The sequence below is a fragment of the Equus przewalskii genome, chromosome 15 (assembly GCF_037783145.1).
Source record: "Equus przewalskii isolate Varuska chromosome 15, EquPr2, whole genome shotgun sequence".
Taxonomy (NCBI): Eukaryota; Metazoa; Chordata; class Mammalia; order Perissodactyla; family Equidae; genus Equus; species Equus przewalskii.
This window is the reverse complement of record NC_091845.1, coordinates 58240166-58265590: the sequence shown is the minus strand read 5'-3', so window position 1 is coordinate 58265590 and position 25425 is coordinate 58240166. Positions and strand designations below refer to the sequence as shown.

Here is a 25425-nt window from a genome sequence, read left to right as displayed (position 1 = left end):
CCTGAACTGACTGAAATCTGGGACAAATAGATTTCATGTCATTTTGATAAAAGTTTTGTATCTGAGTGGCCTTTAAGAGATTCTTACAGGAAAGGGAAGTTCTCCCTCCTCTTATTGACTTTCCTAAACTTTGTCAAAAGCTGTCAACAGAGGGCTTGTTTGACATTTGAAACTCAGCACTTGTATTCACAGACTCTCCATATCAAAAAATGGCCTGTAAAAGAGATACATAAACCAATGAGTGTTGAAGGATTGGGACCTGTTCTGTGGGACATCTGGGATCCAGCTTCTGTCCTTCTGCTAACCAGTTGTGTGACTCTGAGCAGGGTCCATTCAATGAGTTTCTCTATTGTACTAAAGCAGGACTAATGCTGTCCATCATGTCTATCTGAAGAGGCTGTGTAGAGATAATTAAATGAGAGCATATCCACGGACTTGCCCCACAAATGTCTAATGTTTACAAATGTAAGGCAAATGTCTAATTTTAGAGCTTTTGGCTTAGAAGACTTCAGCCTTTCTTCCTCCCTCCCTCTATTCTGCCAGTATTTCTTTTCAACATACAATGAATCCCCAGTGTAAAATCTGTCATGGTCCTTGTTCCTCATCTTAGTGGAATCAGTTGAAAAGGAGAAAAAAAAAATCACTATAGTTTATCCGTAAAGAACTATGGTGCCATGTTTGACCATCAAAGTTCTGGAAGCCAAAGGACTTGAGTTTCGATCTTGCCTCTGTCACTTAGTAGCTATGACAGTAAGCAGGTTACATAACCTCTTTCTGCCTCAATTTGCCCATCTGTACAAGGGTCGTAATTGCTACCTTTCAGGGTGGTAGTGAGGATGGTGTAAGGTGATATACGTGCATCCAGAATAAAATGCAATTTTATTTTTTGCCTCCATCATTCCTTTAATCTCTGTTCTGTGCGGGTGATCGTCCTCCTCTAGTCCTTGAATGAAAACATGACTCAGATGCATAATTTTGTGCTTAGTCTTAGGTAACAGATTGTCTTAGTATTACTTTAAGTCATGAACTCAATTGGTTTACACCAAAGTAAAAATTAAATGTGATAATTTAAATGTCTAGTCCAAGATATTAACCAATGTCCTGAATTTCCTTTAATATTCAACTACTCTCCTCTGCTCTTTGTTTCAGACTCAAAGGGAAGGAAGGGAAGGGGGTGTAGTGGCGGCTTGATTTCTCCTCTAGGCTCCTCCACCCCACCCCTCTCCCAGGTCATTGACATGACTGAGTTTCAGCTGCTCTGGTCAGAGGCTCACTGGAAGGTTGAATGCGATGGGCCTGAGCTTCTCTCCGGAGGCTCTTTCATGCCCCCTACCCACCCATATGGCTCCCCTGATCCTGGTAGTCGATATATTCCAGATAAATATTCCCCAAATCTAAGCATCTACCATTCAGTTTCTTGTTGCTGGGGTCCCTCTGTGCTATCAAGGAATCCTATGGGACAGTGAGACAGGACCTGAGATACTCTGCACTGGGGATCTCATTCCTCGAGATAGTCATGTCCAACCCATAAGAAATAGTTTCCTGTCCCTTGTCTGACAAACTCTGGGAGTGGAGGCTCACCCCAACCTCAAAACCTCACCTAATCCTACCACCAAATGATGGGTCAACCTGGTTCTTGTTTAGGACATTCTACCCCTCAGCTTCCAGAAATCATGTAATGACTCTCTTGTCTTCTTGAGGAGGTGACAGGATAGTCCCTCTTGATGCTTTTTACCCTCAAAGTGGGCAAGATGTTAGACTCACAGAACATGTGTCAAACTTCATTAGGCAACTTGACCCCTCACTTGGGAATTCTATATCCCTTTAACCAGGGACCTAATCAGAACTGCAATTTTACCACCCTTTGGGTGGATTTATCACTTAATAAATACCTGGCATGCAATAAATGCCAGGTAAATGATAACTGTTTTATGATGAAATGAAAATGGATCCTAATTCACTTCAATATTTTATTAAGTTCTTCCTATGGTCAACATGAGAATGTAAAAATGCCTAAGACACTCACCCAACCCTCTGAAAGCTCATGGTCTGATAGTAAACAGATATCTTTAGTCTGAGTAGAAAGTGGTGATAATTAAGTAGAGGCTATGATGTGGAGAAGGTAGAGTTTGGAGATTTCAGATGCTCCTTGACTTAAACTATTCTAGATCTGCAAGCAGATTATATTCCTTTTAAATGTAAGGATACTCAATTACTTCAGTATCTGTCTGCCTTATTGGTTCATATCCTTAACTAATTGATCATAGCTGCTGTTATTAATAGCCACCTAAATGACTCATGGGCCAGATCTTCGTAGTTGGATATGAAACTAGGAGAGCTATTCCACACTGTGGAGGTCATCAGTTGGTATGGTTTCTGATAAATCTCATATTTGTGGGATGAAGTGCCATTCATCATCAGCTTTCTAATCAGTGATCTATCTTTATTAGGATTAAGTCTCTGTGTCTGTGTAAGGAATTGTGGTGGGAGATACAATTGGAAAAGGAGGATTGTTATGAACGACTGCAGGGGGTTATTGAAACTTTTTGACCAGCGGGATGATATGGTTAGGTATTACTTTAGCCTGACATTAGGAGAATGGAAGCAGAGAAAGACTGCACACAGAAAGCCCAGAAAAGAGGCTTTTGCTTTCTTTCAGAACAAGATGATGGAGATTTGAACAGGAAAGAGGCAGTGGGCATGCAAAATAAGGGAGAGCTACAGGAAGAATGAAAATGGAAACTTTTCAAGAAATGAGGGGGCAGAACAGGTGGTTTACGATGGAGGAGGAGGGTAGCTGGGTGGTGCTAAAGAGTGAAAGTGATTTTACTTTGAGGTAGGCACAATTTGAAGCCTTGGTGGAATCTTCTGGTGATAGGTGGCTGTGAATGGAAACGTAGAACTGAAATTCATGGCAGGACTCAGTGTTAAAGATGTGAATTAAGGAGTCGTACCTACAAACAGGAGCTCAAAGAGCAGCAGGCGAGACAATTACCTATACATTTCTTTCATCTGAATTATTTAGGTCCTGGCTCTCTTTTCCTACCTTTTTGGTCAGGAATTATATAGATTGATGGCTTATGCAACCCATACTTAGTTTATAGAAAGCCTGAGCAAATAAAGAAATCAGTACATAATTTCTCTAATAGCTTGTAAAGCTACTTTTGGAAATACTGCATTGAAAATGCATACTCAAACTTTAATCTTTGTGGAAATAAACAAAAATTACCCAAATGAGAACAAGTAAAGGCCATTTATTCCAAGCTTTCTATAGCGAGGGAGTCGGCTACCATCCCCTGCATTTGGCAGAGACTCAGAAGCAGGCAGGGGAGTGTAAAAGCTTCATAGTGGGAAAGAGGAAAGCCTCAGATATGCCCTGATTGGAGGCTCTTGGCATGGCGAAGCTGGGGGCAGGATAACTAGAACCTCAACATCCAAGTGATTAGTGATGGGAGCAGATTCAGCTTTCCCTGGTTGGTCCTAAGTTGGGAGCAGGGACAAAAATTAGGGAAACTGACCATTCAAAACCTGCCTCATTTGGGCCAATTGCTACAGAGCTTGTAGTCTGGCTTCCTGAGCTGGTTGCTGTAGGTTGTGAGTTAGAGTTCTGTGTTTATATATAGTCTCACCATTGTCCCTTTGTATATTCAGTCTTTCATGTGGAAACATGCTCAGCTTTTTAAAAGTTATTGTCTTCTCAATTGCCCTACCTTCTTGGCTACCACTGTGCACCTCTTTCATATGCTCAAAAGTTGCTTTCTGAGGCATTACGTTTGGATTGGTTTCTCAGCTAATCCCTTGTCCTTTTGTATTAAATCTTTATTACAAAACGAAAACAAAAACAAAGAAAACACTTTTATACCAAAAGAAGTTAAAACCATACAAAAGGGTATAAAATAAAAGGACAATTCCTCTTCTTCCCTGCCAGCCCCTCAGTTCCATTCCTCAGAATTAACCACTGTTAATTGTTCCTTATACATCCCTTCCGTAATGGTCTCTGCGTGTGTAAACCTATAAGTTACATTCCTATAGTTGCACACTTACCTCTTTTTTAAAAGAATTTTACCCAAATGGAATTATACTCTAGAACTCTTTTTCTTCAAGCAGATTTTTGGGGTCATCTTTGGAAATCTTTACATTAGTGCAAGTCAGTCTAACTTGTTCTTAAATTTTAAAATTTTGATAGATGTTCCTGAATTGCTCATATAAAAAGAATGCCCCAATTTATCCCCTCATCAGGTGTTGGAGAGTGCTTTGTTCTTCATACTTTCATTGACGCTAGATATTTTTCCTGATTTTAACAAAGATGGTAGGTACTTTAACTTGAATTTATTTTACTGTCAGTGAGATGAAGAATATTTTCATATGATTTATTTGTCATCTGTATACCTTGTTTTTATGTCCATTTTCCTATTGGATCAAGTTATTATTCATTTGTAAGAACTTCTGCATTAAAGAAATCAGCCCTTTATTCTATCATGTGTCCTTTCACTTTTTAATTAAATCCTCCTGTTAGGTAGCAGAGTTGCATGGAATATAATTGGAAGAAGTTGGTGTGTCTGGTATTTCTTTCTGAATTGATGCACTTGGTTATCTTAGAGGAGTTAATGAAAGCTTTTGGGTTAGAAGCCCTGAGTGTCCTCTAATGATGAGAAGAAAGAAACAGGAAGCAAGACAGGGTTGTTAATCAGTCACGGAAAGAACTGTCTTCTCAGGCTGTCTGCTAAGTGCAGTTTTTTTTTCTTCTGGAAACAGTATTTGATGGTTGTCATCCAATCCTGGCATTAATTGTTGTAGCTCAGAAACCTGTGTGATAGGAACATGTGAGCAAGGTGTGGGTCTAGGGATAAAGTGGCCCTCTTTGGGGGCACAGCTCGTATCTAAACACCACATCCAGAAATACTGTAGCTTCCTGATTGCCCCAGACATATTTGAAGGGAAAGAGGGGCTGAGGATAGGGTCAGTCTACAGAGTTGAGAATGCAGAGGGGGAGGTAGGAAGTAGAAAACATGCTGTTTAATTTGGTCTGTCTCTTTGTGGGTCTCACTCCTTACCAGAAGGACAGGGAGTGACTGCTGCTGCTATCGTTGCCATCACTAATGTGACCCCAGGCCTTCCTTGTATTCTACCCACTCATTCTGAAGTTAGTAAGGAGGGACTTTTTTTTTTCCCAGCAGGATAGTTTGTTTGTGACTTTGAGTTTGTGAGTAGACCTGACTGGAAACAGAGCAAGAGGAGTTTCAGATTTCCAGGCTCCTCTTTATCTCTGTACTCCGCTGAATGATAACCAATGTCAGAAGAAGAAGAAGAATGCTCACTTTTTCACTCTGATGCACATCTCCCCATGCCTTCCTCTTCCAAGAACCACCGTTTACCTATCCAGTAATTTACAGCAATGTCAAGCTGGTAATCCCTTTGGAAAATAGTAATTCAACAGAATAGAGTACAGAGCAGCTCTTCCATCCTCCCTGCTGAGGATGACCTTAACTCGATATCTTTGACCTTGCTGACTGCCTCCTGGACATCCAAGGGCTCAACTCTCTACATCCTGCATCTCTTGTCTCTTTGTCCTGGCTGAGGGTGGAGGCTCTAGAGGCTGAGTCATAGCAGCACAGCAATTTAGCCAATCCCAGAAGATTTGATTCCTCTTTTATGAAACATCATAGAAAAGGAAATCCTTAGTTTGAGTCCCAGATCTTTGAAGGCAAGGGATACTCTATGTTTTTACTCATAATAGGCATTCCATCCAGTGTGTAGGTGGATCATTTGGGACATGAAGGATTCCCTCTCAAGAGGGATTGCACTCTGATGTTGAGAACTCAGGATGTGTCCTAACCATTTGTTCTCCGTGACTGTGACCATTGGAGTGATCATTCTGGAGAAACCATGATTAACTCTAGAGGAGCCTACTGAGAAAGAATTCCCTTCTTCCTTCCACCAACGAGAAGTCTGCACACAAGATTTTCCAAAGACTGTCATGTTGACATGTAAAACCAACAGACTTGATGAGCCAATATTTACTTTAAAAATAATAAAAATAATTACCATAGGGAAGAAAAAGCACAGCTAGATTCTTCAATACTTGATTGGTTCGTTCACACAATAGATATTTATTTAGCCGTCACTACATGGTAAACCCTATGCTAGGAGTTGGGAATGTATCTGGGATAATAATAAAAGTAACTATAACTAACAAGCATTGAGCTCTTACTGCCTGTTAGGCATTGTTCTAAATGCTTTACGTGGATTATCTCATGTAATTCTCAACTTTGGAATTAGGTGCTTTTATAATTTCTGTATGTGGAAGATAAGGGAAGTAAGATTTAGAGAAGTTAATAACTTGCCCAGGAGCATACTGCTAATAAGACTAAAGCTGGGATACAAATCCAATTTAATTCCTACTTTTTAATTGTTTACTGTTGTTTCTACCTGAGGCAGAAACAAATCCCTGCCCTCCTGGAGCTTCTAGTCTAAATTAGAGAACATTTTTCTTCCGATAGACTTTAATCAGTCTCTGGAGAGATGTGGAGTGTCCTCCTGAGAAGGCTTTGCACCTTTCAACATGATTTAGACTGTTCACACGTACTCAGTTGATGGAAATTGCTTGATCACGTGGACTCCCTTTATTTTTTCTCATCATATTCATTTCTCTCATCTCCTGTGTCCTGCTCATGTCCTTCTAGCAACTTTTGCCTTGTCCTTCTACCGCCCTCCCCTCTGAGTGTCCTCCCCTCCATACCTGTTTATTTTTTCTCTCTCCCATCTAGACAGTTACTAGACTTCCCAAATGCCATTCAATGCAGTTTTGAAGGAAAATGTAGAAGGGAGGGAAACTTTCACTGCAAATGAAAAGAGCTATTGATGGATGGCTTGGTAAGCCTAGAGAATCTTCTTTAGCATTCTCTGGCATTTAAGGGACTCCGGATTCCAAAAGCACATCCATTCCATTCTTCTGTTGCTAATCTCATTTTTCCTATGATTAACAACCCAGTTCATTATGTTTTCAGCTCACATTAATCTTCTCTTCTGTGAGTTTGGTAACATTTGGAGTCATTTCCCTCTGTATTTATCCATCTGGGATCCTAGGAAAAGATAAGTTTGCAGAGACTCATTTGTTGCTCATTCAGAAAGTCGTTTGTTGCTCACTGCTGCACAAGGAATAAATGTTCTCCTTGTTTCTCAGATGCTGAGAGAGAATTCTCTGAAGTCAGGTATGGATTCCTTCCACAATGCAGAGAGCCCCCTCAATGGAGCTCCGTGGGGTTCTCAGTTTAGGATTGAGCCACAACATAACAGCATCAGAAATCACAACAAGCAATGTTTCCTGGATCCTGACTCCTCATAGAGCAGATGGAATTGGGAGAGATGTGGGGGTAGTGGAAAGAGTTGCAAGATTAATGAGTCAGAACAGTCTTTGGCTTGAGTCCTGTCTCTACTACCTACAAGCTATCTGACCTTAAGCAAGTCACATAATCTCTCCAAGATCCACTTGCCTCCTCTGAGAACTGGTCCCAGAGATCCCTGTCCTCTTTATACAAGAGTAGTTTTGAGGGTTAACTTATATTCTCATCTCTGTTTTTGAGTAAGCTCATAACTTTGCTCATATGACTTAATTTTTGCAATTTCTGAGCCCCCTTCCAACACAAATAATGTATATATGATTGGAAAGAAAAAAATAGGCTATTGGGGAAGTCTTAGAGGCTAGTATCTCTTAATTCTCATCTTATGTTTTAAAAGGGCTTAAAAGTTTGCGTCATATTTGAAGAGCTATTGGGGATGGGATATGTTGTTTAGAAAACAGATAATGTTTTGGAAACTCAGTTAAGGGCATCCTCCCAGGTATAATGTAATCTTGGGAGGTCACAAAGTAGGCAACTCTTCCAGAGATTCTCGGCTGTCGGTCCCTAGCAACATTTCGTTGTGAAGGTTGGAATGCATTTGCTCATTTATTAATTCAAGTATGATGTTTCTTTAGAGAAAATATTCCAAATTGGACATCCATTCAAAAGCCCTGACAGATATTGCTGTCTATGGTCATTAACCATGAAATATCAGTATTATTTCTCATTGTTGCCCAAGCGCAGGGCTAAATTACATTAATGCATCTGTTATTTTAGGAAGGGGAAAGGGGAAAAGTGTACTTACATTTTCTTGCTGTAGAATTTAGAAGGGGTTCAGGATGTGGAGAGGACCGGTAGAGATGAGAGAAATCTAGACTTTTGCTCTAATTCTACGCAACTGAAACAAGGCAACATAATTCGGAAATGTTTTCATTTATTGACAGTCTTCTCCCCCGGCGCTTTCGATTTGCGCAGGAGACTCCCATCATGCAGATAACTCCCACTGGTGTTTATGGAAATTACCTGCATAACCAATCCTCCTGCCCACATAGAATGCCAGAAGCCTGAGAGCACTTTTAATTGCAATGTACCTCCCTTTGCAAAGATCTAATTGCATCTGTTTCCCTTTCCTTTAGGTACCCAAGCAAGAACAGGAATAATGAAGAGTCACATGTGTTAGTTGCAGCCTTTTGAACCAAGCAAGAAGGAAATCAACGGTGTGGACAGGGCTGGAACCGTTGCCACGCTTGCTTGTTGGAGTAAATGAGGAATGGGCTTGTGATTATGCTGACATTCCAGCATGAATCTGGTAGACCTGTGGTTAACCCGTTCCCTCTCCATGTGTCTCCTCCTACAAAGTTTTGTTCTTATGATACTGTGCTTTCATTCTGCCAGTATGTGTCCCAAGGGCTGTCTTTGTTCTTCCTCTGGGGGTTTAAATGTCACCTGTAGCAATGCAAATCTCAAGGAAATACCTAGAGATCTTCCTCCTGAGACAGTCTTATTGTATCTGGACTCCAATCAGATCACATCTATCCCCAATGAGATTTTTAAGGACCTCCATCAGCTGAGAGTTCTCAACTTGTCCAAAAATGGCATTGAGTTTATCGATGAGCATGCCTTCAAAGGAGTAGCTGAAACTTTGCAGACTCTGGACTTGTCTGACAACCGGATTCAAAGTGTGCACAAAAATGCCTTCAATAACCTGAAGGCGCGGGCCAGAATCGCCAACAACCCCTGGCACTGCGACTGCACTCTGCAGCAAGTTCTCAGGAGCATGGCTTCCAATCATGAGACAGCCCACAACGTGATCTGTAAGACTTCTGTGTTGGATGAACATGCCGGGAGACCATTCCTCAATGCTGCCAATGATGCTGACCTTTGTAACCTCCCGAAAAAAACTACCGATTATGCCATGCTGGTCACCATGTTTGGCTGGTTCACCATGGTGATCTCATATGTGGTGTATTACGTGAGGCAAAATCAGGAGGATGCGCGGAGACACCTTGAATACTTGAAATCCCTGCCAAGCAGGCAAAAGAAAGCCGATGAACCCGACGACATTAGCACTGTGGTATAGTGTCCAAACTGACTGGCATTGAGAAAGAAACTCGTTTGCGACTGCAGTAGAATAAGAGGTTTACTTCTCCCGTCCATTGTCAACATTTAAAACTTTGTATCTCAGTTTCTTTTGAATTTGCCACTGTTGAACTTTTAACAAACATGACAACATAACAAATAATTTTAGTTTAGGTGACCCACCCCTGAATTGTACTCCCGGTGGTATATTCCTGAGTAAGATACTCTCTGAACATTAGTTAGATCCATCTCACTATTTAATAATGAAATTTATTTTTTTAATTTAAAACCAAATAAAAGCTTAACTTTGAACCATGGAAAACAGAGTGACTTATTGGTTAAGAAAACAGTACAGTTATTCCATTACTTTAAAGAGAAACAGACAACCCTTGTGAGCCTAAAGAGCTATCATCGTGAAAGATGTGTTAAGCCTTACTGTACATTGGGGAGTCATAGGTGAATTATTGATTAACTAAGGATCTCTCAGACTTGAAAATACTGAGCCTTAGCAAACCCGGGTGATATCACACAGTGTGGCATCCTGCAGAGGCTTAAGTTGGGACGCCTCTAGCTGTTTGCTATCTACACATCAGTGTGCTTAGCTATGAAAAGCCTTTCTAATTCTAAACACACTACTTCTACTCTATGCTAGACACATGGAAAATAAAAAGACAGCACAAATTATGTCCTCAAGATTACCTTCTGCTGGACAGGGGTGTGTAACAAACATAGAAATAGGTATGCTAAAAAGAAAGGTCTGAATAGTCATATAGCATCAACTGTGTGCAAGCACTGTGCAAGGCATTTTAATACAATTAGGTCTCTAAACCCTCACTACAAGAAGAGGAAGTGACAGCTGCCCCATTTACATAGGAGGAAACTATAGAGTGAAAGAGATATAATGCCCTGCCAGTTAGGGATTATCAGAACTTAGATTTGAACCAAATCATCCTCTCTCCAAAAACTGAGGTCTCATTCCTGTTGGGTTGGAATACAAGTATACAAGTATTACTTACATGTTAAGAAGGGACCCATTGTAAGTTTACAGTCCTATAAGTTTTGACAAATGTGTACACATGTGTCATGATATTGTGTCCCTGGTATTGTCCAGAGATAGGATAAAGCTTATTTAATTTGTTTTTTTTGGTTTTAAGGTGCCATTACACATAATCTTTGAAACTTGGGTGGGATCTCATCAGATGGTGATGTAGGCAAGGAAAGGGGAAGCAGAAGGAGCAAAGGGGTAAAAGTGTAGGGAGGTATTTGGGATGAAGAAGTCTATGTAGGGAAAAGCAAGACACAAGTCTGGAGCCATATCATGGGGGTCTCGATTCCAGAATCAGAGAAGATTCCGCACCAAGTACTTTCTTTGGGTTGTCTTAATTAACCCTTACAACTACCCTATGAGATCAGAGACACAGGAGTTGATGTAATTAATTCAGGATCTTCGAGCTTATAAGAAGTGTAGCAGATATTGAAACCCAGTCAGTCAACTTCAGAACCTATGGACTTCTTAACCACTGTGGTGTATTGCTATAGAGTCATAGACTTTACTGCATAATGCTGTTGGTTCCCCAGACGTAGAGGTTTTCAGACTCCTAAGTGATGGTTTCATTAAAAAATAATAGCCAAAATAGGCCTTTGTGGAGCTTAAGTAGCCATTTTGCCATTTTGACCCACATAGCCTACTCTAACCCGTATTAGGTTATCTTTGGGCCTCTAGGAATCACATTTCTGCCCTTCGAAAGCCCTGCTGTTCCTATTCATGGCAATCGTCTCTTAAAGGGTTACTGCCTTGAACCATGAGGGTCAGCCAATCTAAGATCTGTGGTAGGGCATTCAGAGCATGTGGCTAGGCTAGGTTCATGGCACACACTCCGGGGCCACGTGATTTTCACGCCCACTTTAGCCTTACTAAAAAGTGTAAAGCCCAGTCTAGAAGCGTAAGAGATGGGGCCTAGAACTCCTGCGTGCCCGTGAGAAGGAAGCCAGACTGTCTGCTTTTGCTAACTGGATTTGAACACCTTCCAGCAAAATTGGAGCTTTGCTGAAGATTTAACGCCCCCTGGAGGACAACGTTATAATATATAGCTCTAAGTACTACCGTAGAAAGATCTCTAACTGAATACACCATTTTTTCCTAAAGAATAGGAAAATCAAGCCTTTGCTAAGATAACCCTTTAAAAATTTAAATAAATTAATTGTGTTTATTTGAATGTGTGAGTCATGTGCATTTTAGAAAAGCTTCCACTAATCACATAATCCATTTCAGGTTACTCCTTCCAAAATAATCTTTATATTCTTACTAATAAGAGCTTATTTTGCTAATGGCCAATTGCATTAGTCAAGTGAAAATACTTGTAAAGAAAAATCTCTGAGGAGCATCATAGAATAGTCATATTCTTGTTCAGATGTGGCAAAATTAAATTCCCACATTTTGGTTTCTACTTCTCCACATACATAGAGTCAGAGGTGCATCCCAGGTTAATAATCATTCCTCTGCCTGAATTCTGTATATAGATTTTCACTTAACAGTGCCATAAATTGAGTGCCTTTTAAAAAAAAAAAAAAAAAGTCTTTAATTTAAGTTAGGTTGCCACGAATTGGAGTATATAAGCCATTGGAGGAGAAAATTAATTCCTTTTTAAAAAAACCAAATAACAGGCTATAGGGCCCCTTCGTGGCCAGAACTGAAAGGAAATACTCTCCTTGTCAGTCATTGGACTGACAGTGCATGATGCCAATGGGTAGAAAGAGCTTACTAAGGCTCACGGCTGGCTGTACAGAAACAGGCCCAATATACAGGCTCCAGTTTTGATCCTACCGTCATCCTGAATTTTCCAAGTCTTCAGATATATTTATATAAATAGAGAGATACCTATTTTAGGACTGCAAGGCTTTTGAAATTAACTATCATCTCATTATTGGAGGCACATACCATCTTACCTTCTATTTTTTTTTCTTTTTGTTAGTGAGGAAGATTGGCCCTGAGCTAACATCTGTGCCCATCTTCCTCTATTTTATATATGGGAAGCCTGCCATAGAATGGTTTGATGAACGGTACGTAGGTCTGTGCCTGCGATCCAAACCAATGAACCCTGGACCACCAAAATGGAGCATGCGAACTTAACCACTGCACCAGCAGACCAGCCCTTCTAAATATTTTAAATAACAGCTTCTTTGCTCAACCATCTCCTTTGGCATCACTCTCCTAACTTCAACCATTTAAATTCAAAATACCTAGGAATTTTAGTCTAACTATTGACAATGTGCTTATCTCTGAAGCAAAGCAAATCATGAAACATGCCAACCCAACTGGAACATTTTTAAGAAAGTGATAAAAAGTTATGTAATGAAAGACTTAACTTTCAGGAACACTTTGGCAAATTGTAACGCACTGATATACAAATTCTGCCAGGTACACGTTGTTCTTTTTCATGTCCTTCTCTGATTACCCACAATAATTCTTGTTCTGACATCAACAAGCATAAGGCAGTCTGGGATGTGGGTAGGTTTTCCTTATTGGCTCGAGACTTTCAATTCATGCAGCAAGTTCTCTCATCTATCTGGCACAGTTAGAGAATGGAAAATTCTGCTTAATTAAATGTTCAGGTTGCTAGAGCTAGGCGAACTCCTGGACTGTCAGGGCTGGAAGAATCCTAGAGATGATCTCATCCACTGACTTTCCGGGTGTTGAAATGGAAATACTTGCAGGTTTGGGGATTAGCATTAATGTCTCCATAGTCTCTATTCAGTGTCCCTTACAGGACACCAGCTGCCTTTCCTGATAAACTGTTTCCGAATCTTCAAAGAAACAAACACAACAATATACACCACGAAAACCTCACTGGCTATGAGCAACAGTTTCTCTGAGGATTCAGAAGACACGTAAGGTTCCTATATTGTCACAGAGTTGTAGTAAAGAATATCTATGATTCTAAACAGCTTAGTTTTCCTTCAAAATACGGTGAGAGAATCCATTTCCCTTTCACAAATAGCCGCTGGATAATATGCTCAGTGCTCTGTGTTATCTGGCTTCCCAACGGAGAGATGGAGAAAATGATCCTGGTGCAATTTCCTGGGGAGGGAGAGTTGATTAGCATTTGTTTCCCTGAATAGCAACGTAAACCCTCAGTGATCAAGTGCAGCCCTGCTGGCAGGAGGGGAGTGATTGCCCTTACACAACATCCTCATCTATTCCAGAGCCCTTGTCAGCCTGGTTTCCCAAAGTGGTAACATTGATTCAACAAGTTGGCTGGGTCTGACCCAGAGAAAGCAAACCAGAGGCAAAGTCATTTACTATACATTTGTAAATATCTACCCCAACTCTGTCCCTGATCCAGATGGGTCAATTTAGGGAAAAGTTAGAACTGAGTTCCTCATCCCACATGTGCCCATACTCATTGTAGGGATGGCCCCAAATGCATCAACTGAATCTGTGGCTCGCATAGACCTAGCAGGGGGCACTCCTCAAAGTCCGAGACTTTTTCCTTGATGATGATGATGATGCCGCAAGATGGACATAGAGTCTCATGGTTTCATGGGTACATGACAATAAAAGGAAATCCACCTGTATTTATGGCTCTAACTTCTTCAATATTAAAAGAACCAGAGCTAGTGTGAGTGGCTTAAGAAGTGTGTGTGTGCATGTGTGTGTATGTGCGTGTGTATCCATGTGCACATTGGGGTAATATAGGGAAGTGCACCTTGGGGTAACCTGGGGAATTGGGTCCCGAGAGCATCAAGAAAAGGGATAGTGGGAACATGAGAACATGTTTGGTCTAAGGATGGCCCAGGTTTCGGGTTTCTGGGAAGATTATCAGATATATTTTCAAAGCTGTCCTCAAGTTCAATGAAAACATTTATCCTTGTCACTAATGGCAACTGAGTTGACCAAGTTTGTGAGCTATGCTCTTTTTTTGGATGATAAATGTTCTGCATTTTGCTCATTATTTTCAAAAAAAAAAAAAAAAGAATCAATGCAATTACTTTCTTTGTGGACGTATGGGCATCCAACTGACAAAAGGTTTCCAGATCTGACCGTCAAGAGCTAGGTCTGAAATAAATACCTTGTGGGTCTCTCTGGGGTTGGGAATAAAACTCTATTTTTTTCTTTTTATATTTCATTTATTTTTTTCTGCAGAGAAGAGTTTGAAAAATGGAAGGCAATCTGGCTGTTGGTCTAAAGATTAATAAGCCATCTGTTGAGCTAATGGCATTGATTATTGAATAGATTTGTGTGTGTGCATGAGGAAGAATGGCCCTGAGCGAACATCTGTTGCCAATCCTCCTCTTTTTGCTTGAAGAAGATTGTCACTGAGCTAGCATCTGTGCCAATCTTCCTCTATTTTATGTGGGATGCTGCCGCAGTGTGGCTTGAGGAGCAGTGCTCTGTCCCTGCCCAGGATCCGAACCTGCAAAGCCTGGGCTGCCAAACCAGAGTGTGCGAACTTAACCACTACACCACTAGGCTAGCCTCCAATTATTGAATAGATTTTAAAATAAAATAGCCTATAGAGAGTAGAATGGGGCTAATTTACACAAATCCAGCTTCCTTAGGAATGTCCACATTTCTTCTGGAAGAAAGATGTATGAAAGACGCTGATCTGCTCTCAAAGTCTTTCATCCTCACAGAGAGAGTCTTGCCAATTCCCTGGCTCTCCAAGGAGTGAGCTGCAGTGACGAGAGGAGAAAGTGCAGTGAGAAGCGAAGAAGCATAACTTGGGAAAGTGCTACCAACAAGACTAACTTAAACTGACATTTTCAGCACTTTATCATTGACAAGACCTTCTATCTTCACATTGAAACATGAACCAGGCAATCTCTGTGTATGTCACAGATAATATCAAATAAAAGAAATTTGTGTCAAATAATTTCTCCTTTCGCTAACAACAGTTACCATTTACTTGGTATAACACGAGGCTCTGTTCCTACCTTCCCTAGTTCTCACCACAGCCTTGCCAAGGAGACGATATCATTGTTCCCATTTTACTGACAAAGTCACTAAGACCCAGAAAGTATTCTGCTCATGATCACACAGCCCATGCGCAATAGTGAAGCCCGGTCAAGCTATCTGCGAAGTCCTTTGTTCCACTTAATCCATGCTGCCTGGTTATGCATCATCCATTAGTTTTAGGAAGTCTCATCTTCAGGCCTATGATACTAAATGGAGAAGGATGGGGCAAGACGTTTTTCATAATTTTCACAAGACACAAGTGAGGTTCAGAAGAACAAAGCAGGCTTTAGCTCACTCAGACAGTTAGGAGAGCCTGCTATTTGGGGACCACAATTGTTCATTCTCTTTTTACACCCGTCCCTCTGTGCCCAGCCCTGAAATCCCACGTGTACATGAAGTAAATCAGGCTCTCGGACAGGGCAGATGTGTCTATAGCTCTCAATCATGGAAATGATGACCCTGACTTCCACGGCTGCTCCCGGGATGGTGAGGGTGGTGTCCAATGCATTGCGTCGTGGCAGCCACATCTGCCCTCACTCCTACCATTCCGTGTACACCATCCAAAGTCCAACTGGAACCTCCTGCATGCATTTACCTGAGGGTTTTCTCCGGCTATGACAGCACACTTTGGCACTTACATAGATGGTTGAGGATGCCAGGGAGTTGCTACCCTCCAGGAGCAGTCCTCAACTATGACTACTGGGGACTTGATGTATAAGCACCCAGCTCCCTCGCTCTTGGAAGCATGTGTCCCACTCAGTGTTGCAAGGTACAGGCTTGGTGGGGCATGATTTTTGCCGTCATTCCCCCCTTGTCTCATTTCTCCACTACTCTCTCAGCGTTTTCTTCACCTCCCAAATAACCTCTGCACTCAAGTCCTTGTCTCAGTGTCTGCTTATTGGAGGAACTCAAGCTAAGATTTCTGAGTATACCCCACACCAGTGCTTTCCAGGCCTAGGCAACGACCAGACAGATTGAGACAGCATTTGAACATTATGAATACCTATGTCTTACCCAGACCTATTGAACTGGAACCCCTGGAGGTTGGGCTCAGGCCCCTGCATCGTCTGATGGCTCCTCCCTTCCCTGGAGATCTAGGGTGATCAGTCTGGGTGGTAACAACCAATAGGACATCCTGCACTAGAAGTTTCTTCTTGAACATTGTGGATGGCAGTACTTTGCTACTATAAAAAGTGAAGTGCTTTCCCCTCATGCACAGTGAGGGTCATGTGAACCCATAATAAATTTCCCCTTATTGCCTCACATGCCAGGAAATTAAGAGGAAAAGTAGAAATCAGCACTTCTAATTTGGTAACTACATAACGTCTCATAGTCCATCTAGGTGCATTTTAATTTCCTCTACTTTTGACTTACTGTTACTTGTAAGTCATCAGTTATTCTGATTGTTTTTAATTTATTATTTGCATATTTCTATTTTATTTTAAGTGTCTCTTCAAGACCCTGCGAAACCCTTTATGTAATAAAACAGGGAAGACATTTATGTTTATTTCCTATCTTTTACATTTCCATCCAATTTATAGATTGTTCCAGACTGGTTTCATATTCTATATTGCTCAAGTTCTGATTTCTTATAATTTGTTTCCCTTTGCTTTCACGTTCCAAAAATGTTTGATATCCAATCATCCTTTGCTGTGAAACTATGCCTGAATCACTAAGATTCTGGATCAAACACAAGTTCAAGCCCTATTCCCACAGCCTCCAGTGGCTTTTGCTCATATGGTTCCCCCATCTGCATTGGAAGGAAGGGAGGTAGAGGGAATGAGAGAGCCATTTTCCAAATGAGAGAACTGAGACCCAGAGATGCTGAGTGACCTGCCCAAGGTGTCTTCAGGTAACAAATGAGAAGCCCAGGATATTCAGGAAGGTCTTTTGACACCAAAGCTCATGCTCTGTTCACTTTTCATTTATGAGAATCCCTAGGTAATTGCAAGGAGAAGAGTAACGATCTATTCAAGAGAACACTTGGATTTGGGGCGTGAAAAAGGCCCAAATTCATCTCAAAGTTGGCAGATTATATCGTCATTGTTGTTGACATTATAAGACAGCAAGCAGTGTTTTAGGTGCTTTATTGTTTTGTTTTCTCCATTTACACTTTCCAACTGATGCCGTAAGTTATTAGCTGAATTGTGTCCTCCTCAAAAATTACGTGTCGAGATTCTAGTCCCCAGTATCTCAGAATGTGACTATTTGGGGAGACAGGGTCTTTAAAGAGATAATTAAGTTAAAATGAGGCCTTTAGGATGGGCCCTAATCTGAAGAAGAGCTTAGGACACAAAGAGACACAAGGGATGTGTGTGCACAGAGGAAGGACCATGTGAGGACACAGAGAGAGGGCGGTCATTGCAAGCCAAGGAGAGAGGCCTCAGGAGAAACCAAACCTGCCGGCACCTTGTGGTTGGTTCCCTAGAACTGTGAGAAAATAAGTTTCTGGTGTTTAAGCCATCCAGTCTGTGCTATTTTGTTATGGCAGCCCTAACAAACTAATATATCATATTAACCCTTGATCTCCAGGGAGCATTTTGGAAGGTTTTTTGGGGAGGTGATATGAGAAAAATTCAGGAAATGCTATTAATCAATTAATGCCATCACATTTTTGAGTACTATGGCTCTGTCTGTGTTGCCCTTAGTTTTCACGGACAATTTTGCTTTTGAAATGGATCCACCTCTGCCCCCTGGAAATGCCCCCGTGCTGGGTGAGAAGTAAGTATAATAACTCTGAGAAATGAGGGCTTTCGTGTAGATATATGAGAGCAAAAGAGACAAAATGAATAAATGATCCGATTGTGCTGGCTTCATTTTCATATAACTAGGACTATTTTAAAGGGAAAAATGGCCAGAGGTAACAAAACATCTCAGCTGGAAGAATGATGTAATCATCTGTGTGCCCCATATTTAATTACATCCAAATTTGTACCCCACTTCCTCTCCCAGCTTCATTAAGAATTTTCCTCAGAGCTAAAAATTCCTGCTACCTCATCAAAGTAGTTGTCCTTAAGATGAGGGCCTTTCAAATGGAAAGGATTTTATCAATTTTTTCCCAGCGATTTTCACAGTAGATGGGCTCAGTTTACAACTCCAATGATCACTTCTCTGATTAGGGGCTCCAGAAACTCTGACCAGGATTGTAAATGATGGCTTCTGCCTCTCCCCTCTCAAAGAGCAATAAAAACACTGTAATTAGAATTGGCTTACCATTTGGTCGATGATGCACACAGCTGGCTTCCTCAGCGAGCAGGGACTAGGGTTCAGCTAGTAAGAGACTCAAAAGACTTCTACAGGCAAGAAACTTAGAAGCCAGAGACAGTGGGAAGCCTATTAGAAAACAGTTCGCTGAGCCACAGATTCAGCTGCTGTGAGAGCCTAAAGCGCAGACAGGCCCAATTATCCCAGTGTTTTAATTTGCCTTGTAGTGTAGTAAAAAAGAGCACAGGGCTTGTTTTATTTTGCTTGCAAAATGAAAATAACTTCAACGTTTAAAAATCTGAGAATTCAGAATCATGCAGAAAATAAGAGTAATAGTAAAGAACACAAAGAAGAAGGTATAAATTATTCCACTGCTTACACTCAGAGATAACAACCCTTAATGCTTTGAACTTTCTTCTGGACTTCTCTCTCTGTACATATACATACATATATATATATATATATATATACATATATATATACACACATATATATATGCAATTTTATATAAAAGGGATTTATTATGCACATTGTTCAGATACATTTAATGGCTCCCTCATTCCCCCTCAATAACACCCGAGGGAGACCCTTTCATGCTTACACGGCCCTTCCTGATCAACCCTGTCCAGTTTTCCAGAATAAACTCTTCTCTCTATCCCCAAGACCCACTAGGTTCCTGCCTCTCCCATCTTGAATCCCTGGAAACTACTCCTCCCCCACCCCCCACTTCTCCTGTGATCCTTTGAAGAGTTCCAAGCTGGGATGAGAGCAGGATCAACTTTCACTTCGGAAATCTAACAGGTGGCAGCAGTGAGAATGAATTATCCGGGGGGGGGGGGAGGGGATGATTGGAGATGAGCAGCTCAGGCATTCGTTGCACTAAATTCAGGTGAAGAAAGCTAGTGGCCTGAGCAGGGATTGTGGCAGTGGAGACAGAAAGTAGGTGGATTGAAGAGATGTTTGCGAGATGCAATCAGCGTGTGGTAGATGCTGCTATCATTGTCATCATCATCGTCGTTACTATTGTGGTTATGTTCTGTCTCTCAAGTTTAATAATTATGCATACAAATAATGGAATCAATGAAAATACATGGAACCAATGAGGCTTAAAACCAGCCTAAATATTCTAGCCAGGCAGCATGGTTTCACTGTCAAGTTCAATCTGATGCAGCCAAAAATAGGTTTGATTTTAAACTGCATCACAGATTAAATGGGCTTAAATCTTTTCTTCTGGTTGTCAGAAAAGGATAAAGTTCATTTTATTTGAAGACCTCTTTTAATGAAGGTTTTAAATAAAATATTAAACCCGCTTGTCGCCCTGAAGGGAAATGATTGAGCTCATGTTAATGCAGTTTATTAAATTTCTTGTCTAAACCTTGACCTGAAAGTTGTAATCAGCTGGAATCTCTGTCCTTCTAGTTCCTCCCAAGTCTTCACACACTCGGGGACCTGTTTCTTGGGAGGCTTGGGCAACCTCTGTGCTTTCATTCAGGAAATTAGCAGGTGAGATGCTTGCATCTTGAGCTCACAAAAGGAAGTCTTCTTTAAGAGTGGGTAGAAACAACTGGAATATTTTTCTCCCATGCCACTCAAGTGTCATCTCATGGAGTCTAAAATAATCAAAAATGTTGTTTTATAACGGATTAATGTCTATTTGTCAAAAAATAAGATGAAGTGCATTGTTTTTAAGACTCAGCATAAAAAAATCTTCCCTGGGACCCTTCTGTGTTGCGGAAATATAACATCTGCCATAAAACAGTAAAAATAATCATTTTCAGCTGATGACGTTTACTAAGCAATTACTATGTGCCAGGTATCATGCTAAGCACTTTTCTTGCCTTCCTTGGTTACTCTTCAGAAGAACCTTCTGAAGTATATACTGTTATGATTCACATTTTACAGACGAGGGCACTGAAGCACAGGGAGGATAATTAACTCACCCGAGGCCACACCTTCTCTAAGGTACAGCAGGGATTTCCTTCAGAACAGCAGTCCGACTCCAGAGGCCCCATCACCAAGTTGCAGCTTCACCATGCCGCTCCACGCCAGGAGAACACAGGTTGAACACATTTTTCAACATCGTGATAACTAACACTTGGGGTAATTCACTTAAGCTGGAGAACATTATGCATTATTATTATTCTCATTCTATAAGAATCTATACCCAAAATGTTTAGTGACTCATAAGGGTCCCTGAGTTATTAAGGCAGAACAGGAACCATAACCTCAGTCTTCTGGTACCCGGAGTGCTATGCCACATCTCCTTGTGTCTATATCACATATCCCATTCCAAGTCTGGCTGCCACTCCTGAAGTTTCTACCGCCTGTCACGGGGAGGCGTAGCTGGGCCTTTTGCAAAGTAAAGAACATTGGACATTATCAAAGTTAATCATTTGCGTGTTGTAACCAAGCTGCATGATTTAATAACTCTTGTTCATCATAAGTAATAGATTATACAATTTAATAACTACATGGGTGTTTGATTTTCACCTATATTACATACACTGCCACTACTAAGACTCTACAACCATTTTAAGACTCGACTGCTATAGTCAAGGTAAAAGGTCTTACTTAAGACAATAAATTATAATGCATAACAGTATGGGTACATGCCAAATCCCAATTCACGAAGGCTCCACTTGCTCTTCTTGATGACAGATTGGGTGCTTCAGCTATAACACATACTCTTCTTGGGGAGAGTATGTAGTAAATTTAGTTTGCAACTTTTCCTAAACAAGAGAGAGAGCTCCAAAACACAACTTTGTGATTCATCTGAAAAAAATCAAAAATAAGAAAAACAGCAGCTTTGGGAACGAAGTAATCCATGCATGATTTTAGTCTTCTTTTTCCTAGAGTTTTAGCCCTGCCTAAATTAAATGACATTTTGAAGTGGCTTTTCATATATATAGTATATGAATCAGAAGGCACAATGCAAAAAGCCAATAGGAGGGAAATAATTACACCTACAGTAAATTGGATCATGCTCCCGTCACGTCTTATCCAGTGTCATGTGACTTGCAGTTCCTTTTCCTGGGAAAGCAAAAGTAACAGTGTGCCAGTCTAGAGTCTAGGCCTTAAGAAGCATCAACTGCTTCCACTCGCCCTCCTGTGCTCCTGCTATTCGTCATGAGAGAAACATACCTAGGTAGTCACCTATCTAAGGAGAATGAGAGATCCGTGGAACAGACTTCCTGAACTTCCTGAAATAAATCGTCTGGTAGCTTGAAGCAGAGTCACGCCTGCTGACCTTCAGGACTGTAGGAAAGAACAATAAATGTTCTCTCCTGTGTCAGTCTGTTCAGGCTATTATGACAAAAATACCACAGACTGGTGGGCTTAAACAACAACCATGCACTTCTCACAGTTCTGGAGTCTGGGAAGTCCAAGATCAAGGCTCCGGCAGATTAGGTGTCTGGGGAGAGCCCACTTCCTGGGTCATACATAGTCATCTGCACATAGATTGTCCTCACATGGCAGAGAGCAGAGAGGAGCAAGCTTTCTCAGGATTCCTGTAACAGCACTAATCCCATTCATGAGGGTTTTGCCCTCGTGATCTCATCTAATCCTGAAAACTTCGTAAAACTCAAGGGACACATAATCCATGGGGAATGGAATATGTGGAGGTTTTTCAAGATAATTAACACATTACTTGAAGAGCAAGGTACTCACTGTTTTCACGGTGCTTCCATCAGTGCAGCAGTGGCTCGTTGAGAAGATATTAAGTGGCAGAGACATCAAGAATTTCCACTTCACTTTCTCAGTCACCTCTTGGTGTCAAAACGCGTTGTTAATCAGAAGTGTGGACTGGTATGATTTGCAAAGAATCCCTCACAATCTGTTTCACTGCATACATCATAGCTACAGAGTGACATACAGCCAATATTGAGTCCTGGATTTTCCATTTACTGGGAAGTCGACAGGGCTGATTTAAATTTTATGAAATCCAGTTTCTTTGACTGTCAAGTGAGAAATAATAGTAACTTATCTACTGGGTTACAAGGAAGGTAAAATGAGATATTGCGTGTCAAGTCCATAGTACAATATTAGATACAAGACGTAAGATTAGTGTTCAATATCATGTACTGCTTTGAAATCCTGTGAAATTGGGAAGGATATGACTGGCCTAACTGCTAATTCCCCTCCCACCACGCTGCTCCCATGGATAAGATCCCCTAGCCAAACAACCCTGTTTATCATGGGGACCAGGCACAGTCCTCGGTTATCCCTGGCTAGTGGGCTTCAGTTTCCTCCAAACCCACAGGATTATTCAAACAAGCCAATTACTTCCTGCCTTATGAATCAGGGGGCACATCAACTTCTTGGTCCTACAAAGCCCCAGTTGTTCACTCTGTCTCTAAATGCCACCCCTGTATAACCATGCATGGCGTGCAGTGTTCTCCTCCCCTGGACTGTGAGTATATGCGACTAATAAAAGCTGTCAATTTTATTTGTCCAGTGTTGGATGGCTTGCATTTGGCGATCTCTATAAGGCAGGAATCTCTCTCTTAGCAACGTAGTAAGAAGAGATGATCAAAATAAATACGTAGCAGTGCAAATAATGGTAAATGATGTCATAATTTTCAAGAAAAATAAACCCTCATATTGCTCTCCAGCCTCTTAGAAATGCCTTTAAGCTTTTCCGCAAACAGAGAGGTGGTCATCCTCTGTCTTTTGTTACCCAGAAACTGACATTTAGATACTGGGAGAGGAGTGAGGACTACAACTGGGGAGAAACCAAGAGGCCTTTGGCCTCTATGATTCATCTTCTATGTGACCCATAATGTAAAGGAAACAGGAATAAAAATCCAGGTCCCATAGTCATCATAATTCTCTCAATATCTCTAGGGTGTCTCTCCCTGCTGTGAGCCGCTGGGACCACCTCAGGGATGTGTCAGAGTTGTTGGCTGTGTCTCAGTATCCTGGGAGCTTCCTGGCCTGGGAGCACGGACGTAGACCCCCAGGTGGATGAGGAAAAACTTGAGTGCCAAGAGGACTTCCGGGAGTTCTTAGGAGGCTAGAGGTGGCGATAGCACATCCTTGTTTGGTGGCTGCTGCTACTGCCTAAGACACACCTCTTCCTGAAGCTTTAATCATTACACTGAATAAGACGTAGTGACTGTATTGGTCACTGCTGCCTTCACAGCACTTAGTGTGATGCCTCACATTTAAGGGGCTCTCGACAAACAGGTGTTGAATGAATTATTGATTAAATGAATGCAAAAGTGAAATGAATTTCCTAGGTACCTAGCATTATAAGAGTGTAAAATTTAAAAACATGGCCTTTAAACTTAAGGAGACAAAACCCAGAAACACATGGAGCAAGGAGGAACTCAGTGTGGGAAGGAAGAGTTGGTGGTGCCTCCTTGAAGAAGGAGGGAAATTAAGCTATGTCTGAAAAGATCTGAAAAGAGAATGAGAAGAAAGCAAGAATTCAGCTAGGGGTGGAACAGGTTGAACAAACGCCTGTGCTTTCCCATTGGAGAATACCCTATATCTGTCTAGGCCCTTATTTCCAGAAAAAGGAGGCAAAAATGTAGATGGATAGACACATGTTGCCCTGCAGGAAATGTTTGTGAGTCTTTAAAAGAAATTGTCTTCTGTGCGTCATTCTCAAAGTATGCAAATTAAGTCAAAGGACTTCTTATGAAAAGAGACAGCAATTTTGTCCCATTTAGCTTTCTTTTGAATAGCAACATTATCAATTCTGAATGTTCTCATCTGTGAAATTTAACGTACTCAGTGTGATGCTAAAATATCGTTGATACAATGTAATGAATTCCTACCTCGGGATAAACTCTTGAAAAGTGTCAGTTTTCCTTTGATGCTCTTTTTCATTATGTGTAGAATCAAAAGGGAGCCATGGTGTAACGAAGACTTGACAAAGCGATGTGGAGGTGACAAATATCTGAGGCACAGAAGTTGAAATGTGACAGAAAATACCATCGCTAAAGGCAAATAATGGTACCTTTCCAACTTTCAAAAAAAAATCTCATTATAGAAATAGGAAAGCAAGAGTCATGCTTTTAGGAAAAGATTCAAAGCCAAGTTCTTTCTCTCCTACTCTGGGGGTGTGGTTCTGTGTCAAAATATTAGAATTAGAATTTGAAATATAGTCTTAAAAGCCTAGATTAATGGACAAAATCACATTAGCAACCTAAGAAGAGTTGCTAATCTTCAGAATAGAATAAATTGTTACATCTTGAGAAATTATTCCAACTCCATTGTAGATAAGAAAGAAACAAGCCATTTACTGATATTTTTAAAATGTTGTATGGCTAATGCAAATAGCCTCTGAGTATTGATTTTTAACCCCTCCCCCCCCACACACACAAGCACACACAAGCACACACAGACAAAGACACACATACTGCTCCTTAGTTATTATTTTGGAATAGAGATTTTGTTTTCAGACCAAGCTGACAATGTTATCTGTTTATGTCTGATGAATTTGTCTCCATATCTCACAATTTCCAAATAATCTGAAGCTTATAATTCCTTCCTTTAGCCAGAAACTTGAGATGACTGACATTGTGTGCTGCAGACTGAGCCTTTTTCAGAGATTAAGGATTTGTGATTTGGGTTTAGAGAGTTTCATTGTCATGGTAATGTAAGATGCTTTTAAAATAACTCAGGGAAAGTGGTGAATGCGTTCTTAGTCATTATAAGGCCGCGCTATTATTTCGCAAGACAGAAAGTCAAAGTTAAATTAATATGAGGAATAGTTTTTTTCAAGTTGTCCAGACTTGAGAATCCAGGAAGGAAATTACACTTTGCAGTAGTGTGATGTGCTTGAATGCAGATATTCCTGGAGAGAACCATCCATTCCTTGGAATAGTACATCCTTCT

The 25425-nt window shown here is 40.9% G+C and overlaps 1 protein-coding gene and 1 long non-coding RNA gene across 2 annotated transcripts; one reads left to right on the top strand and one right to left on the bottom strand.

Moving 5' to 3' along the window:
* Positions 1 to 8497: 8497 nt before the first annotated feature.
* LRRC3B (leucine rich repeat containing 3B) lies at positions 8498 to 9741 on the top strand. The gene has a single exon (XM_070577433.1). It carries the CDS (start codon positions 8641 to 8643, stop codon positions 9418 to 9420), a length of 780 nt encoding a protein of 259 aa, XP_070433534.1. The 5' UTR covers positions 8498 to 8640; the 3' UTR covers positions 9421 to 9741.
* A 5218-nt stretch (positions 9742 to 14959) lies between these two features.
* On the bottom strand, positions 14960 to 20832 carry LOC139076187 (uncharacterized). Its single transcript, XR_011527533.1, has 3 exons — positions 20520 to 20832; positions 18589 to 20189; positions 14960 to 15092 (listed from the first exon to the last, which is right to left on the bottom strand). It is a non-coding gene; the product is annotated as an uncharacterized lncRNA (long non-coding RNA).
* Positions 20833 to 25425: the final 4593 nt, after the last annotated feature.

What these genes read in the sequence shown, in the direction of transcription:
- LRRC3B (XM_070577433.1), top strand. Translation starts at nt 8,641, where the DNA reads ATGAATCTGGTAGACCTGTGGTTAACCCGTTCCCTCTCCATGTGTCTC.